At 35.0% G+C, this 18,771-nt stretch overlaps 1 protein-coding gene across 3 annotated transcripts; it reads left to right on the top strand.

Annotated features, from left to right (window-relative positions):
• Nucleotides 1–734: 734 nt before the first annotated feature.
• LOC129876151 (snRNA-activating protein complex subunit) lies at nucleotides 735–18,233 on the top strand. 3 transcript variants are annotated; one of them, XM_055951501.1, is made up of 11 exons: nucleotides 735–999; nucleotides 3,385–3,551; nucleotides 3,798–3,853; nucleotides 5,368–5,434; nucleotides 5,567–5,653; nucleotides 6,481–6,569; nucleotides 6,693–6,783; nucleotides 9,317–9,412; nucleotides 9,793–9,918; nucleotides 9,998–10,258; nucleotides 17,860–18,233. In XM_055951501.1, exons 2-11 carry the CDS (start codon nucleotides 3,417–3,419, stop codon nucleotides 18,139–18,141), a joined length of 1,290 nt encoding a protein of 429 aa, XP_055807476.1. In that variant the 5' UTR covers nucleotides 735–999; nucleotides 3,385–3,416; the 3' UTR covers nucleotides 18,142–18,233. The 3 variants fall into 3 exon arrangements, with proteins under 3 accessions (XP_055807476.1, XP_055807474.1, XP_055807475.1); XM_055951499.1 differs by having other exon boundaries at nucleotides 5,564–5,653; XM_055951500.1 differs by lacking the exon at nucleotides 735–999 and adding an exon at nucleotides 2,437–2,502 and having other exon boundaries at nucleotides 5,564–5,653.
• Nucleotides 18,234–18,771: the final 538 nt, after the last annotated feature.

Raw genomic sequence — 18,771 nt, 5'->3', positions numbered from 1 at the left:
AAGTTGAAATAATTCTGTTTTTTTCAGAATATTTATTTTTTCTTTCTGAAAGCTCAACACATTTTCAAGTAAAATATATGTTCAAATATAAATTCAACTTTCAAATACCCTCTCACGTGGTCATTCGCACAAATGTCTGTGTTTAACTTTTGCCGTCAAATATGATGGTCTTTAGTTTTTGCTCTTCAACACTTTAAGTAAAATATAAGTGGTTGAAGATATTTTGACACCGAAATTACAAACATCTTTTTGCTCAACATGAGTTTATATTTTTGTATTATAATATAACACAAGTTACCGTGTAAAAGTCGTAACAAGTTATGTCATATTGCTTAATTTAATTCCTACAGAACTTATGTCGAGGGAGGCAAAAGTTTAGTTTCAAAATTTATAAACTATATCATAAAAGATGCAACAACTTATGTCGTACTGCATAACTTAATTCCTATCGAACTTATGTTGAGCGAGACAAAAGTTCCATTTTCATAATCCACAATGTATATCTTAAAAGGCATAACAAGTTCTTTAATACCGCATAACTTATGTCGAACAAGACAAAACTTCAATTTCAAAACCCACGAGTTATGCCATTTAAAGCATAACTTATTTCCAACTTATCCCAAAAAAGGCAAAAATTATATAAACTTATATTGAACAAACTAGGTCATAGAAAAACTACACACCTTATATTACATAACTTTATTGCTACAAAACTTATATGGAATGAGACAAAATTTCTCTAAATCTATGTCAAGCAAATTAGATTATAAATAAAAATATTTTGATCTATAAATTTTCATTGAATGAACAACACGAACAACCCGGGTGGAGGGGCAGGGCAATCCAGGCAAGAAGTTTCAACTTGAAACAAAATGCCCCCAGCCCACACGCGTAGCCCAATTATCATTAACTTCTGAAAAATCCCAAAATAATCGAATTCTCATCGTTTTCTACCGGCTACTCGTGCGTTTCTAGCGAATTCAAGCCTTCAAGCTCAAGGTATATGAACTCATACTGATTTTCTTTTCTATTATTCTCGTTTCTTATTTCTTTTTTTTTCTCGTTTTTCTTCTATTTTCGGAAACTGACATGAAGAAAAAAAAGTGTTTTTCACGAGACTAACTTCATAGGTATCTTTTAATTTCACTTCAATTTCCTTGATATGTTTCTAAGGTTTTTTTTTAAATTAGATTTGTGTTTTGTGTAGTTGAGTTGAACAGTTTAACTTTATTGCATTTGCTCAAATCAAAGGAAGATTGGTGCATGAATAATTTTCGGCGCTTCGATCAAAGGAAGATTGGAGCATGAATAATTTTCGATGCTTCGTTATATGAACTGATAAGCAGGGCCATTCTATTAGCCAAAATTTAGAAAGGGGAGTTACAATTATTTAATTTATATATATAAAAAATATTGTAATTAATTATAATTTAATAATTATTTTTTCTTCAGTATAACATTTATTGTAATATTTTGTAAGAAAAAATAGGCATATATAAATTATTGTACCTTACATGACAACACAAATCTTTAAATCTCTTTTTATTGATTATAGTCTTGAATTTTTTTTCAATAAAATCAATTGTCATATAAACTATCAAAATAATTCTAAAAGTGTTTAAAAAAAAATTAAGACTTCACTTTATTGAATATAATAATTAGAGTATCATTTTTTTTTACTTATATAATATTTTGTAATACTTTAATTATAAAAAATCAATATTATAGTGATTGCTACCTTTATAAGACATTTAAAGTTAAGACAATATTTTTTAAAATTTAATTATTTGATAATCTAATTAGTTTGAGCTTGAAATGTTTATTAAAACATCTCAAAGAATTGAAGGCAATCTTACAAAGTCAATATTAAAATATGATTGATTCAAATTGAATTACAAAGTCAATACTAAAACATGGTTGATTCAAATTGAAGTAAATTAGACAAATTAAAAAATAAAAAATAACTGTAAATTTAATTGTGTATAATTTTTAATCATAGTTACATCAATAATAAATTTTCAAAAAGATGAGCATAATAATTAGTATCTTTCCATTCCATATCTGTTGTCCATTTTACTAAATCAAAAAAGCAGTACTTAATTTTTTTTTTCTGTATATTGTCCTTATAATTAATTCTTTTAAAAGGTATTCACATTTGTTTGTAAATGAAATTTTTTTAAAGAGTAAAATAGTAAATTTATCTTTTTATTATGATTTCTTTATATACATCTAAAAAAAATAAATTAATTACTATGGGACGAAGGAGTAAGAGATTAGGAATAAACTATTAAGAAAATTTTAATTAATACTCCCATCGTTTTTTTTTTTTTAGTTTCGTGATAAAATCTTTAACAAAAATTAATAAACAGTATTGTTTGACTAGTCCTTATTAATTCTTTAATCTATTATCTATATATTGCCTTCTCCTTCATATTTTGTCTGCTCAATGCTTTTGGTTCTTCGTCTAATCTTTCCTGTTGCTGGAATTTATTTCTTTTTTCGGTATGTTTTCATCCCTTATTTTTGTTCTTTCTACTGACTGGTGTACTCTTTATTGGTAATGTATGAGACATGAATTTTTATCAATAATCTGGTTATTTCTATGGATTTTGGGAGAAGGGGGTCTATGTAATGAGAAAAAGGGTTGATGAGATTAATTTGGGAGAGGAGAGATAGCAGAATATTTAACTGGGTTACAAACACAAACTCAGTTATTTTTAACCTAACTTGAGGTCTTCTCTGTTAGTTGTACAAACTATGTTAAGGGTTGGATCAAAGTTATCCACTTTTACAAACAGAAGAGATGCTTTATATTCATTAGTATAGATAAAGGAAAAAAAATACTCCTATCCCTATGTAGAATCAAGATTATAAGAATTCCACTGATGTTTCTTTTCAGAATAACGTTTCTCTGAATTCTGAAAGAATGTTTATTTTCTTTTTTAAAGAATGCTGAAATTTGTTTTGTGCATTCATAAGAGGTAATATTTCTTTTTCAGAATGTATATATTCTTCCCTTGCCCCTGCTCAAACATATATTGACGTGTTAGCCCAGGCAGTGTATTGAACTCTCTGTTGTAACCCTTTGAAATAGTTGTGACACTATGTTGAGGTTGTTTCTTGTTCAGTTTCACTATCTTGCAGTTGCATCCAGCTGCCTCTTTTACTTATTGATGCAGTTTGACACCGCTAAGCAATTTGACCTCCCTTTTCATTATATTTTGCATGAATGTTCAGAAAACATACATGTATATTTTGCCTAAATTGAGTGTTGATTTTTCTGATGTCCTCTTTTCTCTATTCCTAGACAAAGACACAAAGAGTTTCATGATCTGAGAATTGAGATTCCCAGTATATGCTTTAACTATTCTTTCTCTTCTCCAGTTTTGGCTCGTAACTGTTAAACAAGTTCTTCGATGTTGGACCCTGAGGCTTCAGCAGATGAAAACTATGTTTCTGTCCCTCGTGGTGGTCCTATTTACATTTCTGATATGGTTGGTCCACTCACTAAGGTTGCTGACTTTGAGGTCAGCATCTTCCATGAACTTGAGGTATGAAGCTGTTTCACCTTTGGATTATAATGGCACTCATTATTTGAAGCTTTTATGCCTTTTATAGATTCCATGGTCATGTGAACACATACTTGTATTAGGAGTTTGTATGCAGAGCTCCCCTAGATCCCGAATAAACAAAAATAAAAAATGAAAGAAAGAAGATAAGAAGGCCATTTCGGGTTTCATCATTTCTGAAACTTTGATTATGGTCAGTATTTTAAGGATCTTAATTTTGTTATGCAGCGCCTCAAGGCAGAGTTGTCCTCTGATTCACTGGAAATGTTTGATGATGAGATATCGTAAGTGTTTCCTCTTCTGTGCTCCTCTTTGATACTAGAAAAGGAGAGAAAATCTATGTGTATCATATGTACCTTCCACTAGGGTTGTTCACAGTTTTGGTTAAAACCAAAATCAAACTGAAAATTTAACCAAACCGAATAAAAAAACCGACATTTGGTTTGGTTTGGTTTTAAATTTGAAAAACCGATCATATTTGGTTTGGTTATGGTTACAGTAAAAAATGACCGAATAAATAACCGAACCAAACCGATAATTATATAAATAAAATTTATAATTATTTATATGTATAATATTAGCTTTTCATAAATAATTAAAGATATTTTATACCTTTTAATTATTAATTTAAGATGATTGAAGTACTTTTGATTATATTATGGATTCTCTGGTTAGTTTAGTTTAAATATGTAATTTTTTCATCTTAATGGACAAAGTTGTTTGTATTTTGAAACCTCTGTTTGACTTGTTCTTTTAAATCTAAACTGCGTTGCAAGTTTGGTCCACCTAATTTGCCATTAGCATGTCTTTCCCTCAATATGCAACAAAGTTCGCCCTTGTGGGCCGTGAGGAAAAAAGAGCATCATAAGAAATTTGAAGAATGTAGAGAGAGAATATTTGAATTGTCCCGGCTAGTGATAAACCGAAAAACTGAACCAAACCGAACCAAACCGACAATAACCAAACCGGTGGTTATTATTTTACTTGGTTTGGTTATGATTTTAGACATTTAAAAACCGATTAAATTGGTTTGGTTATGGTTTTAATCAATAACCGACGCAAACCGAACCATGAACACCCCTACCTTCCACTTACTTTCTCTTGCATTTCCTTTAATTAATTTCAGATGGTGATTAGTTCATTTGTTTGAGATGCAACACCGCTAGTTTTTTTGGTTTACTATGTCATGGATATGAGAGTGACAGTTGAAACAGGATTTCCTGGAAAGTTTTGAAATATTTCTCTAGCTTTTGTCTAGATCAGCTCTCTGTTTGTGAGTCTTTGGGTTCGTTGCATGCACAGATTCTTCTTCCTTTTCAGAGTTTGGGTTTTAGAATATTCTGCTCCAAGTTTGTTATTCAGACCGAAGAGATAACATAAAATTACTGTGTCTGAGGGGATGGTCTCATTGATTCTACTTTGTGTAGAGTAGTTTTTCGGATGGTTTGTATTTATCAATGACACCTTGTTAGTATATTCTTTTTCGTCTGTAAGTTATTTGTGACAGCTGATAACTCGTAGTTAGTTTTTTGTGGCAGCTGATGATTATTTTCTTTTACTTTAATTTAGCCAACGTAATTTAAAGATCATCAAAAATTGATTATGTTTTAAATTGCATATCTGCTCCCTGCTACCCAAATAAGCACTAGTACTTGTCCAAAAAAACACAGTAGTACTTAATAGTTATGATATTGAGACTTCAGATTTCACTTTGGCAAGAGGACCTATGTATGGATTATTTCTTAAATTCTGAACCATCTACTCTGATTGAACTGGCTCTGGTCATTGATTCTTGCAGGGTTGAAGATCTTAAAATTATCTGTGAAGAGGAATTGGTGGCTCAGGCCTTTGAAGAAGCATTTAAGGTAACATTTTTTAATTATAGGAAGCCATCATAACAGTTTGCTTACAAATTCTCATTAATCCAAAAAAAAAGGTTAGTTTACAAATTTTCACTTACAAAAGTAAATAAAAGGAGCTTCATTTAATGACAGCAGGATGACGAGTTAGGGATCCTCAACAACAAAGGTTCAGATAAAAGCGAGTCCAACAAGAGGAAACGGAGGAAGAAGAATGTTGTTGATGTATGCTACTGACCTTTTTCCGTTATACATATCTGTTCTAGCACTCTATTTTCTGTTGTATCAAAGTCTTTCTTTGGTTCTTAGTAATTTGAGTTCCGTGTCCTCACCTCTTAATTGAAGTATGTGTCCTATCCTATCATGGATGAGAGTTATATATTGTTATACTATGCATTAAGTGGGAATATTAGATCACTTGGATGAGTAATCTAGCATTCTGTTTTATATTGATGATCTAGATTAAGATGTATCAATAGTAAATGAAAGTTCAGGCTTATTTTCATCTTTTTAACCCCTTAAGAATTTACTTCTGATATTAGACTCACAAGCGTTTTATCATAGATAACAAAGAAGTGGAAGTATGAAAACTGAAAGGTGAATTCTCCATAACACATACTTGAGAAGTGATGAATCATGAACGAAAGCTCCTCCAGCCAATCACTGAAAAAAGCCTCCAAAACTCAAAGAAATCGATTTCTATTGTCCTATTAGTCCTAGTAGCTCATACAACTTAAGTTTCAACAAGTTGAAAATGAGAGATCACCCAAGTTTTGCAATACATTTTTAAAACAGGAGAAATTAATATTTGATCAGGATACATTGACTAAATAAGAAAAAAGAGAAATTGAACAGGAGAAAGAAAATGTTGAACATAATTTGGCTTATAAAAGCTGCAAGTTATTTAGTCACACCTTACATATATTCTTTTCATTGACATAATAGTGGTTGCTCATGTGTTCGCCATTTTCTTTCTCCTTGCAGTTTTAATTCAAGTGTGTTTGCTTGTTTAATTTTTTAAAATAATAAGTTGATCTTCTTGCATTTTGTAGGAACACTATATTCTGAAGGTGGAACAACTTGCAAAAGTTAAAGAAAAACAAGAGGAAGAGAAAGCAGCTGCACGATTGCACTCTTTCAAGTACAGATCATCTTTTCTAGTTGATATGTTATTACTTATGACTAAACCAACCTGTTATATCCATTGTTTATATTTGCATATTTTGTCATGTTCATCTTAGCTATCGTTTTTATATTGGTTCAGTGGTAGTTGCAGCAGCAGTCACTCTGCTCCAACATCCTCCAGTAAGAGTGGTAGGATGATATCACTCAAGTCAGTAAGTTTGGGAACAAAGGTAGTGCTTTTAAGACCCTTGATTCTTGTTCGCTATATGTCCTGGTTTTGGATGAGTCTAGAATTTAAAAGGCCGGAGCAAGGCTAAAGTTAGTTTAAGGGTTGTTTCGGCTGTTAAAAAAATTAATGGCTCATTCAATCTTTTGCCTGTATTTGAAGGAGAGGCTTCTGATCGCCAAAGAGATATAATTGAATAGTTTTCATTCCCTCTTATAATCTCTGTGAGAAATATAGGAGAAAAATATTATTGAATTGTGTAAGAACAATATTACACAAAGACCCTATTTATAGACACTATAAAACAATTCTTTTCCAAGTAGGATACTATAAACTATTCCTATTTTAAGTAGGATTGTGTACACCTATTCCTATTCTAACACTACCCCTCAAGCTGGTGCATACAAATCATATGTACCTAGTTTGTTACAAATATAATTAATACGAAGATCGGTGAGGGACTTGGTGAAGATATCTGTAAGTTAATCACTTGACTTCACAAATTTTGTAACAATATCTCGTGAGAGTATCTTTTCTCTGTCATAGTGACAATCAATCTCAATGTGCTTAGTCCTCTCATGAAACACTGGATTTGATGCAATATGAAGGGCCGCTTGATTATCACACACAAGTTCCATATGATCGGTTTTTCCAAATTTTAGTTTTGTCAGCAACTGTTTGATCCAAACTAGCTCACAAGTTGCCACAACCATTGCTCGGTATTCTACTTCTGCACTAGATCGAGCAACCACACTCTGTTTCTTACTTTTCCACGACACCAAATTACCTCCTACTATAACACAATACCCGGATGTAGAACATCTATCAAAGGGTGATCCTACCCAATCAACATCTGTATATCCGGTGATATACTCATGGCTGTGATCCTCAAAAGAGTAGTCCTTTATCGGGTGCTGACTTTATATATCGCTAAAATACAAATAACTGCATCCCAATGACTATCACAAGGAGAAGTCATAAACTGACTTACAACACTCACAGGAAAAGAGATGTCAGGTCTAGTCACAGTGAGATAATTCAACTTTGAAACCAGCCGTCTATACCTTTCAGGATTACTGAGTGGCTCCCCTTGTCCTTGAAGGAGTTTAACATTCGGATTCATAGGAGTGTCAATGGGTCTACATTCCGTCATTCCTGTCTCCTCAAGAATGTCTAAGGCATACTTGCGTTGAGAAATAACAATACCTGATTTAGACTGAGCAACCTCAATACCTAGAAAATACTTCAGTCTGCCGAGGTCTTTAGTGTGGAAATGCTGAAAGAGATATTTCTTTAAATTAGTGATACCATCTTGATCATTGCCGGTGATAACGATATCATCAACGTAAACAACTAAATAAATACACAGATTTGGTGCAGAATGCCGAGAAAAGAATGAGTGATCAACTCCACTACGAGTCATGTCAAACTAATGAATACTGTGCTGAACTTCCTAAACCAGGCTCGAGGAGGCTGTTTCAGACCATAGAATGACCTACGCAATCGACATATAAGGGTACTAGACTCCCCCTGAGCAACAAAACCAGGTGGTTGCTCCATATAGACTTCTTTCTCAAGATCACCATGCAAAAAAGCATTCTTAATGTCCAACTGATGAAGAGGCCAATGACGAACAATAGCCATAGATAGAAAAAGACGGACATATGCTATTTTAGCCACGGGAGCGAAAGTGTCACTATAATCTAGCCCAAATATTTGAGTATACCCTTTGGCAACAAGGCGAGCCTTCAGTCGGACCGTCTGGGCCAATTTTGATTGCATAAACCCAACGGCAATCAATAGTTGATTTACCTACAAGAAGAGAAACAAGCTCCCAAGTACCACTCGTATGTAAAGCAGACATCTCATCAATCATAGCCTGCCTCCATCCAGAATGAGAAAGTGCTTCATCTGTAGTCTTAGGAATGGAAATAGAAGACAAAGATGATACAAAGGCATAATGTGGTGAGGATAGACGATGATAACTCAAGAAAGTATTATGTGGGTTAGCATTTCGAGTGGATCGTATACCTTTTTGAAGTACAATCCAATGTGCCTATCTTAAGCCAAAGTCTACACTGATTCCAACAAATTATAGGTCATTCAACACAACTCCCGTGATTTTAGGTCTACCTCATTCCTTATTAACACCTTCACTCACCACAATTTCACACCTATAGACCGGTGCATATGTAGGTCGACACAGGATAGGACCAAACCATCTCAAGCGACTTTCTCCTATTTAATCTTCAATGTGTGATCCTTACAATCGCTTGAGACGGTGATTTTTGGCTAAAGTAATCTCATGTAAGCCAATACATTGCACTTGCATACATTATAAATCTGTAGTATATTCTGTGATGGCATCATGACCTTTCCAGTGTCGCTTTGAAGAGCAGGTTAATGTAATTTTAGTACAGTTTTAATCTGAATTAGATGTGCATAGCACTTCTATAGTTTAGTCCCCGAAATTTCTGTCATCTTAGATTTAAATAGATGATGGTTTGTTGATTTCGTTCTTGACTTTTTTATGGCAGGTGAGAGCAGCAAATACTCGTGAACATATTGCAGTGCAGTTTCCAGAAGCTATCCTCTGTGTTGAGATTTATCATTACAAAAAGACATGGACAAAAGTATGAACATGATCTTTATGGCTATCTTTGAAGCACTGTTGAAATGAAGTTTATTATTATTGACTTTGTCTATTTTTGTTAGCTGCCACCTCTTTCATCTTCATTCTTTAGAGTAATCATATTAATTCTCTATGAACAGTATGCTTGAGACCTTATCTGTATGATGAAATAGAAGGCTATTTTGCTAGGTATAGCTTATTCAGGGTGCATTTTGCATGCTTTAGCTATTCTGACCTGCTGCCTTAGTATTGAAACAATATAGTTAGCTTTGTTGAAGATGATCAAATATCTTCCTGTTGTTACTTCTGTTTTAGTAATTATCATGTAACCTCATATTCTGTCCTATTGTTACAATTGACTATGATGATACCTATCTGTAGACTCAAGAATTTCTGGTCCTTGGGCGGCAATTTCTGACGGAAATGAGAGACAAGATTTATTGCATTACTGATGAGATAATGAAAAAGACGGGCAAAGATGATCCTTCGGGCTTCTTCCTTGTGGAGGTAAGTGGTCTAGCAAATATTTCTTCCTAATGATTAATTGTATCAATTTTCTTATCACCAACCTAAATATTTTCCATAGGATGTCTTTTGCAATGATTTCAGGCATCCTTCTGCTATTGACTATAGTAAGCCAATACTTGATTGGCTTCGAGATTCTAGAAGTGAGGTGCTGGAAAAATGGGAATCTATTGCCTCTGGTGAACTTCCACAAAAACACAAGGCACTTTTAGGTAATAAAATTGGACCACAATTGCCCCATTTCAAGACCATTCAAATGCAAAAAGCTCGCTTCTGTGACTTACAGTTTCGGCTTGGTGCTGGCTATCTTTACTGTCACCAGGTAATATTTCTTTTTCAGTTTGTTTTATTTTCTGTTGCTCAGAGGAGTTGTTCAATTTTAATTCAAATCAATGTTTCATTAATTAATACTTCACCACAGAAGTCTAAGATAAATACAATGAGTATACACATATGGTTCCAGTCATCCACCAAGTCTACCCAACTATTAATAGAGAAAGGCATCTTCTATTTCAGCAATTGTCACTATGCCTCAATCCTTATCTAGTGGTGTTGGCTATATGAATTCTCTATATTTATTCCTCTTCAGAGCCATATCCTTCCAATGCTGGCAAATAATATGTCTTTTAAGGTGAATGGTAGGTTTTCTAAAATTGAAGTTCTTTGAATATCACACTTCTCTCTACCAGGGCATAATATTAAATGTAACAACAATAGCTTCAATCATAACTGGTTGGTTTCACTTATAATGATTATTTGATTCTATTATGTCTAGTTCTTAGTTAAGTCCGCATTGATACCCAGAAGCTATATATTTTATGCAATTGATTTCTAGTTTTCTACATGATTTAAGGTTCAATTCGTACCTTTTAGCACCTTCAATCACTATAAACTAGATTCTCAGATAGACGCGGAATTTTCAGCATAAACTCTGGTAGCAATCAAAGTGGCTGGGTTGGCTGTGTGGTGTACTAGAGCTCCTATAAGAGTGTCTTCCTTTACACGAATGGGGGTCAAGGCAGTTTTGACACAGGAAGACATTCAAAAAAAGATGAGCAGCTTGGGTGTAAAAGGATGTTATTGTCCCTCTTACAGAATAAAATAGGCAAGGGTGTATTATGTCACAATCAGTGGTGGATCTTTTTCTCAAGTTTTTCTGGAGGGGGAGTGCATCAGCCATCAGTGATCAGTGACACCAACAACATATCTAGTGTAATCAACAAAGCTCTTGTTAAGACATGTCTACATAAATGGAAAGCAGATGTGATCTGCCATCAGGAAACAAAAAGTAATAAGGGAGTAAAGGAAGTGGCATATCAATTGTGGTCGTCTAGATGGATGGAATGTGGATATATAGAAGCAGATGGAAGCAAAGGGGGTGTACTAATTATGTGGGACAGCAGGATGTGAAGGGTTCAGAGGTTGAGGAAGGCAATTTCTCGATCACTTATAGATTGGAATCAGTTCATATTTCCTTTTGCTGGTTTTTCACTGGTGTTCATGCACCTCACACACACTAGAAGTGAGAAGCTAGAATGTTGGGAAGAAATAGCAGCTATGAAGGCAATATGTGGTGATCACTGGGTCACAGGGGGAGATTTTAATACAGTTAGGCATATGGTGGAGAGAAGGGGATGCAAGACTCACTAACATAATTCTGATTTTTCCAGATGGATAGAAGACCTGGAACTTCATGATCCAGTTCTGGTTGGTGGGAATTACACTTGGTTCAGGGGAACCAACCACCAAAGTGCTGCTAGGTTGGATAGATTTTACTCTTATGGAATGGGAAGAGAATTTCAAAAGCATCACACAAAGAACTCTACCAAGGATTGCTTTAGATCACTGTCCTATACTACTAGAATGTGGAGACTGGAAACAATGACAACCCTATTTCAAATTCGAAAATTGGTGGCTTAAAGTGGAGGGTTTTAAGGAGTTGGTGCAGAACTGATGGAATAGCTTTGTTGTTGAAGGGTGCCCTGATTACAGATTAGGGGTCAAACTAAAAATGCTAAAGCAAAAGCTAAAAGAATGGAGTAAGAAGACCTTTTCTGAACTAGCCAACAAGAAAACAATCTCCTAGAGGAACTTTCAGAGCTTGACAAGATTCAAGAACATGGGCTTCTTTTTGAGGATGATTTATTAATAAGGGCTACAACACTGGTGGAGTTGGAAGTTTTGGCCAAACATCAAGAAGATAGTTGGAGGCAGAAGTCTAGAACCCTTTGGCTGTAGCAAGGTGATAAGAACACTAGATTTTTCCAAAGTGTGGCTACAGCTCACAGGAGATGTAATACTATTGACAGACTCATGGTGAGAGGTGAGAGGTGAGGAGGTGCAGGAACCCAAAGAAACCAAAGAGGCAATGATTGAGTTCTATTCTAATTTGTACTCGGAATCTGAACTATGGAGAGCTTCCGTTGAGCTGGAAGGATGTCCTGTAGTCTCTGTGGAAGAGAATGAGTGGCTCCAGAGAGCATTCACAGAGACAAAGGTGGTACATGTCATCAAACAGTGTGATGGAGACCAGGCACCTGGGCCAGATGGATTCACTATGGATTTCTTCAAGACATGCTGGGATATCCTAAAAGAGAATATGATGCAGACCATTCAAAATTTCCACCAAAGGAGTGTTTTTGAAAAATCTTTCAATGCCACATTCATCGCACTAATCCCCAAAAAGCCTGGAGCAATGGAGTTGAAAGATTTCAGACCAATCAGTTTGATAGGAGGGGTTTACAAAATCATATCTAAGCTGATAATTGAAAGGCTGAAAACAGTTACAGGTAGATTGGTGGATGAACACCATATGGCTTTTCTGAAAGGAAGACAGATAATGGATGCAACTTTGTTGGCCAATGCGTTGGTAGATTCAAAAGTGAAACAACAGAAACCAGGCATCTTGTGCAAGCTAGATATTTAGAAGGCCTATGAACATGTCAATTGGAATTTCCTCCTAAAGACATGGAATTTGGTAACAGGTGGATCAGCTGGATTAGATTTTGCATCTCAAGTGTGAAATTCTCTCTCATTATCAATGGGAATACTGAAGGTTTCTTCCGGTCACATAGAGGTCTTAGACAAGGGGACCTATGTCTCCATTCCTATTTCTAATTGCAATGGAGGGGCTGAATCATATGCTTAGGATAACAAAAAATAATGGCTGGATAAAGGGATTCAAGTGCTCAAATAGACAGGGGATTGAGTTTGAAATCACCCATCTTTTTTATGCAGATGATGTCCTCATTTTCTGTGGAGCAGAGGTGGTGCAGTTTAGACATCTAAGAGCAATTATAACAATTTTTGAAGCCATTTCAGGCATCCATGTCAACTGGCTGAAAAGTATGCTATTCCCTATTAATCACAGTGTTTTGAGAAGCGAGAAGCGGAAAAAAGCGACGGGGGCTCGCTTCACAGAAGCGAGAAGCGTGAAGCGAAGCGCATGCTTTTTTCAGAAAAAGCGCTATTTAGTATAAAAATATAAAATATAAAATATAAAATATGCATAGATAAATAATCAAAAATTGGCCATGAAAGTGGTCTATGGGCTCCACTTTTTGATAAATTCCCTTTATGCAGTTAATTAAACATCCAATAACCATTCTCCACTTCATATCACCAGCCCACTAGCCTAATAAAACAGCTGCAGCAGTATTAAAAAAAAATGAAGCAGCTGCAGTGGGTAATAAAGCAGCCCTTGTTTTGTGTAATAAAGCAGCCCTTGTTTTGTGTAATAAAATCACTATAAAAAATTCAACCAAATTTTTCAGCTCAACAAATTAATTAATATTATATGATAAAATGATTTATGAGAAAAAGAAAATCATGATACAGATAGAAAAAAACAGAGCATAGCTTAACAAAACAGAGGTCACTGAGAACCCAAATCAAAAAAAAAAACGGCCAAAACATACCAGCAGCTGCGCAGAACTGCACTGCTGGCTGGATAGAAACAGAAAAAGAAGATGAGAAGAAGTGATGAAGAGAAAAAGAGAAGAACATCACAGCGGCAGAAGCTGAATAGAAATAAAAATAGAAAGAGAAAGAGAAGAAGAGAAGAAGAGAAGAAGAGAAGAAGAAGAGAAGAAAAACTAACCTGGTTGAAGTTTGAACTGACGAAGTCTCGAAGAAGTCACAGCAGCGAATAATTAATTGTAAGTTTACAGATTTGTTCTTTTAAAATAAACCCTAGTGCCGCTTTTAACAAATAAGCGCGCTTTTTTCTCGCTTCAACATGAAGCGCGCTTCTCGCTTCTTCCATGAAGCGCACGCTTTTCTATTTTCGCTTCGCTTCACGGTATTGAAGCGCTAGTGCCTCGCTTCGCTTCACGCTTAAAGCGAGCGCTTTAGCGCTTTTTCACAACACTGATTAATCAGGTTGATAACATGCAATGCTTAGCACAAAACCTGGGCTGTCAGACTGGATCCCTACCATCAAAATACTTGGGTATGCCATTAGGTGCTAAGAACAAAGGACTGGAGGTATGGAGTGAGATGCTAGAAAGATGTGAGAAAAAACTATCGAGGTGGAAGAGTCAGTATTTATCCCTGGATGGCAGACTGACACTTACTAAGCAGTGCTTGATGGTCTTCCTACCTACATGATGAGTTTATTTCCTATTCCTAAAAGCATAGAAAAGAGAATCAATAGATTGAGAAGATCCTTCCTATGGCAAGGGAGTAAGGAGAAGAAAGGCTACAATCTAGTGAAATGAGATATTCTTACTCTCAACATAAAGCAAGGACGCCTTGGGCCGGAGAATCTCAGCAACCAGAATAACTGTCCTTTACAAAAGTGGTTATGGAGATTTTACACAGAAGATGGGGCCTTAGGGAGAAGGTACATAGTAGGAAAGTATGGCTCACTTAGCCACTAGATGACTGAAGAAGTTATTGGCACATTTGGATGCAGTGTCTTGAAAACAATCAAGAGACTTTGGGCCTATTTAATTAACAACATCATCTTTGGTGTTGGTAATGGTCTGAAGATTGCTTTTTGGAATGAAGTTTGGTTAGGGGAGGACAACTTGAGGAACTTATTCCCCCAACTATACACTTTGAGCTTGCAGAAAAATGACACTATCTCACAGGTATGGAGCCAACAAGGTTGGAAACTTACTCTTCAGGAGAGCATTAAATGGTTGGGAAATTGGACAAGTAGCAGGCCTCTTGGGAACCTTAAACACTTTCCCTGGTATCTCTATGAACCCAGATAAGCCAATCTGGAAACTACACAGCAAAGGGCGGTTCACAGTTTAGTCTTGCTACTCGGACCTCAATTCCAACCAGATAGCCACAGACCCATGGCCTTGGAAGGCAATCTGAAAAGCCAGAAGTCCACCCAAATTGACTTGTTTCACCTGGCTAGTATGCAGGAAAGCTTGCCTCACCCATGAGGCACTACCGAAAATAGGATGGCAGATTTGTTCTAGATGTTTTATGTGTGAGCAGAAGCAGAAGTCAAGAGTCATTTGTTTCTCCATTGTAATACTGCCACAAGCCTATGGAACAGTTTCCTGTGCATATTAGGAGTTAGCCGGGTGATTCCCAAGACAACCTTGGAGTTGATGAATCACTGGTCAGGAGTTGGCAAAAGAGGGAGAGAAGAAGATTGGTGGAAGACAATATCAGCTTGTATATGGTGGACCTTATGGAGAGAAAGGAATGATAGGTATTTTGAAGATCAGAGAATCAACATACAGAAGATTAAGATGAAGTGTATAAGCCTTCAATTTTTTTGGTGTAAACAAGAGTTGGTAGGGGAAACAGTAGATTTAGTTGATTTTATAGGAAACTTGTAAAAGTACCCAAATGGGGGTGTGCTCACCACTCTGTGGGATGGAAGTTTCCAATTCATCATTTTTTGGATGATGAATTTTTTGTGTGAAACTGTGAATACAAAGTTACCCTTTTCTAAAAAAAACATATCCAGTATAATCTCACAAGTGGGTTCTGGATAGAGTGATGTGTATCCTTACCTTACCGTGTGAAGGTAGAGAGGTTGTTTTGGTTAGACCGTCGGCTCAAGCAAAACATTTGAAAACATGTATGAAAAGGGAATATAGTAGTGAAAAAGCCATGGTGAAAATAGTGGAGAAAAAAAATAAATAATACCATAGCTGAAGCAAACGAAAGAAGTAATAATAAAAATTGAAGAATAAGATAATATGAGTAATAATAATAGTGATAAGGAAAACTAGACAACGCTCGACTACCTACTAACCTTCTGCTCTAATTTTGGACATCCACATCCTCCTATCTGGGGTCATGTAAGTTGTAGGCGTGTCATGTTTTGTCTAATTACCTATCTCCAATACTTTTTCAGCCTACCTCTACCTCTCCTTAGATTCACCATGGCCAACCTCTCACACCTCCTCATTGGAGCCAGGGGCGGACCTACATTGGTGCAAGTGGGTTCAACTGAACCCACTGCGTTGAAAATATTTGTTTTATACATGTATAAATTATTTGAGAAATTGTATATATAAATAAAATGAACCCACTTTAGCATTGTGAGAAAGCGTGGATCAGTGGCTTGTGGGTTCAAATTCACCCAACGTACCCGAGTTCGAACCTCAAAGCAGCCATAATTTTGAGTTCTTCTTAGTTTTTTTAAGTTACAAGCGGTGGGTCATGTACTTTTTCTTTTTAAATTAACTAATAGAAGTAGACCATTATAGTTCTAAACTCCTAGTCCATGGGGAATTATAGTAGTAATTTTTAATTTATTAGTTTAAATTTCTTTTTAAGTTTCGTATTTGAGAATTATTTTAAATTGTTAATAATTTAGGCTATATATTTATAGTTTTCAGATAGTACTTAGTTTAAATTTTTTATAATATACAAAGTTGTGTATTATGTTTTCTTTTTATTTACTATACACGAAAGATAGGTGAGTGTATTTTTATTTATTTACTCCATCTGTTTCAAATTGAGTGACCTTTTATGACTTGACACGTAGTTTAATATATTGAAGATTTTTTTTGAATTTTGTTGTCTAAAATTAAAGATATGTCACATGGACCAATAATCTTGTGGTTTTGAACATGACATGAGGAAAATTGAAATTTAAAAGTTGCTAAAAAGGAAAGGTACATTCTTTTTAAAACGGACTAAAAAGGAAAGTATGTTAAACAAATTAAAATGGAGGGATTATTATTTTACTATATTATTTTTTAATTTATATGTGATTTATCGAAATTGCTACAATTTAATTGTTATATCCAAGAGTAATAAGTAACATGCTAGATTGAAAATATGTGGAAAATTTTCTTAGTAGATAAAAACTTAATAGGGTATACGGTACGTTAGAAATATCACCTCAAAACAACTTTTTAGAGATATAATGAGAATAAAAAGAAAAAAAATGATTATTATTATTATCGATTGTCATCATGGTTCTTTGTAACTTAAACCCACTTGAACAAAAGTCTAGGTCCGCCCCTGATTGGGGCATATATGCATCTCTCCTTCACATGCCCGAATCATTTCAGTCTCACTTCTCTCATCTTGTCCACCATGGCACCTTGTCTTGAATTTCTTCGTTCTTAATCCTATCTCTCCTAACACATTCATCGCAGCATCTTTATTTCCACTACTTTCATCTTCTAGACGTGCGAGTTTTTGTCCGGCCAACACTCCGCCTCATTCAACATACTTGATCTAACAATCATTTTATAAAACTTATCTTTAAGTCTCAGTGGCACATTCTTATCGCATAAGTCACTGGATGTGAATCTCCATTCATCCCCCGCTTCCATACGGTTCTTTTTCACATAAGACACTGGATCCTGCAAATACCTTAATTAATAATAAAATTACTTGATTCTGTAAATTTGTTTCGTTGTTAAACTCATTCACGTATAGCACGAATACAATATATAGTTGTTATTGACTGTATCTGATTTTGCATGATATTAGGGGGACTGCAAGCATCAACTTGTAATAAGAGACATGAGGTTGATACATCCCGAGGACGTACAGAACCGAGCTGCGTATCCATTGATTACCTTTCAGCCAAAATTGAGGTTCCAGAAATGCTCTGTTTGCAAGATTTTTAAAGCAGTTAAGGTGACAGTTGATGATAAATGGGCTGCTGAAAATCCTTGCTACTTCTGTGAACTTTGCTATTACATGCTACATTATGTAAATGGATCTCTGCTTTATGATGATTTCTCTGTGTATGAGTATCTCCATGAGTAGAAGAATCTAATCAGAACAGCAGAAGATATATAGTAATCCTTTTAACAGAGGGAAAAAGATGTTTTCTTAGTTGAAGTTCTGAAAATTTTCTATGCATCCTGGCCATTTTTACTTCTTCGGTTACCCTTTTTAATGTGTTTTATTCCTGCTTACAATTTACAGGTAGAGTGTGTTTGGTATATCGGAAATAACCTCTCTACCTTTATAAGGTAGAGAAGGTAAAGTAAGGTCTGTGTACATCTTACCCTCTTCCGATCTCACTTGTAGATTACGTTAAGTATGTTGTTGTTGATCTGCTTGGTATGACAATTGAAAAATACTTTCCAGTGTCTCGTTTGGAAATGGAAAATATTTCCAAAATAAATCTATTATTGACAATAATATTAACAAATTGGTATGCTGATGATATTTTTTAAATTTGCATTGAATAATCAAAGATATAAAGTTAAAATTGAGATACAAAGAAGTTGGACTAGTTATTGAACAACTATCTCATGCTCTTAGAAGTGAAGGATGTCATATTTCCATCATATCAACAAGACAATGCATCCCTGGTCTCCTATCCTAATGTCGTGAGTTCGAGTTATTAAGAAAACAAAAAGGATGAAAATTTCTAGCAATGGGTAAGAA

This window comes from Solanum dulcamara, chromosome 12 (genome assembly GCF_947179165.1).
Source record: "Solanum dulcamara chromosome 12, daSolDulc1.2, whole genome shotgun sequence".
Taxonomy (NCBI): Eukaryota; Viridiplantae; Streptophyta; class Magnoliopsida; order Solanales; family Solanaceae; genus Solanum; species Solanum dulcamara.
This window is presented reverse-complemented; position numbering and strand designations above follow the sequence as displayed.

What these genes read in the sequence shown, in the direction of transcription:
- LOC129876151 (XM_055951499.1), top strand. Translation starts at nt 3,417, where the DNA reads ATGTTGGACCCTGAGGCTTCAGCAGATGAAAACTATGTTTCTGTCCCT. An exon ending in CCTTTGAAGAAGCATTTAAG is followed by an intron (nt 5,435 to 5,563) that starts GTAACATTTTTT and finishes ATTTAATGACAG; the next exon opens with CAGGATGACGAGTTAGGGAT. An exon ending in ACAAAAAGACATGGACAAAA is followed by an intron (nt 9,413 to 9,792) that starts GTATGAACATGA and finishes ACCTATCTGTAG; the next exon opens with ACTCAAGAATTTCTGGTCCT.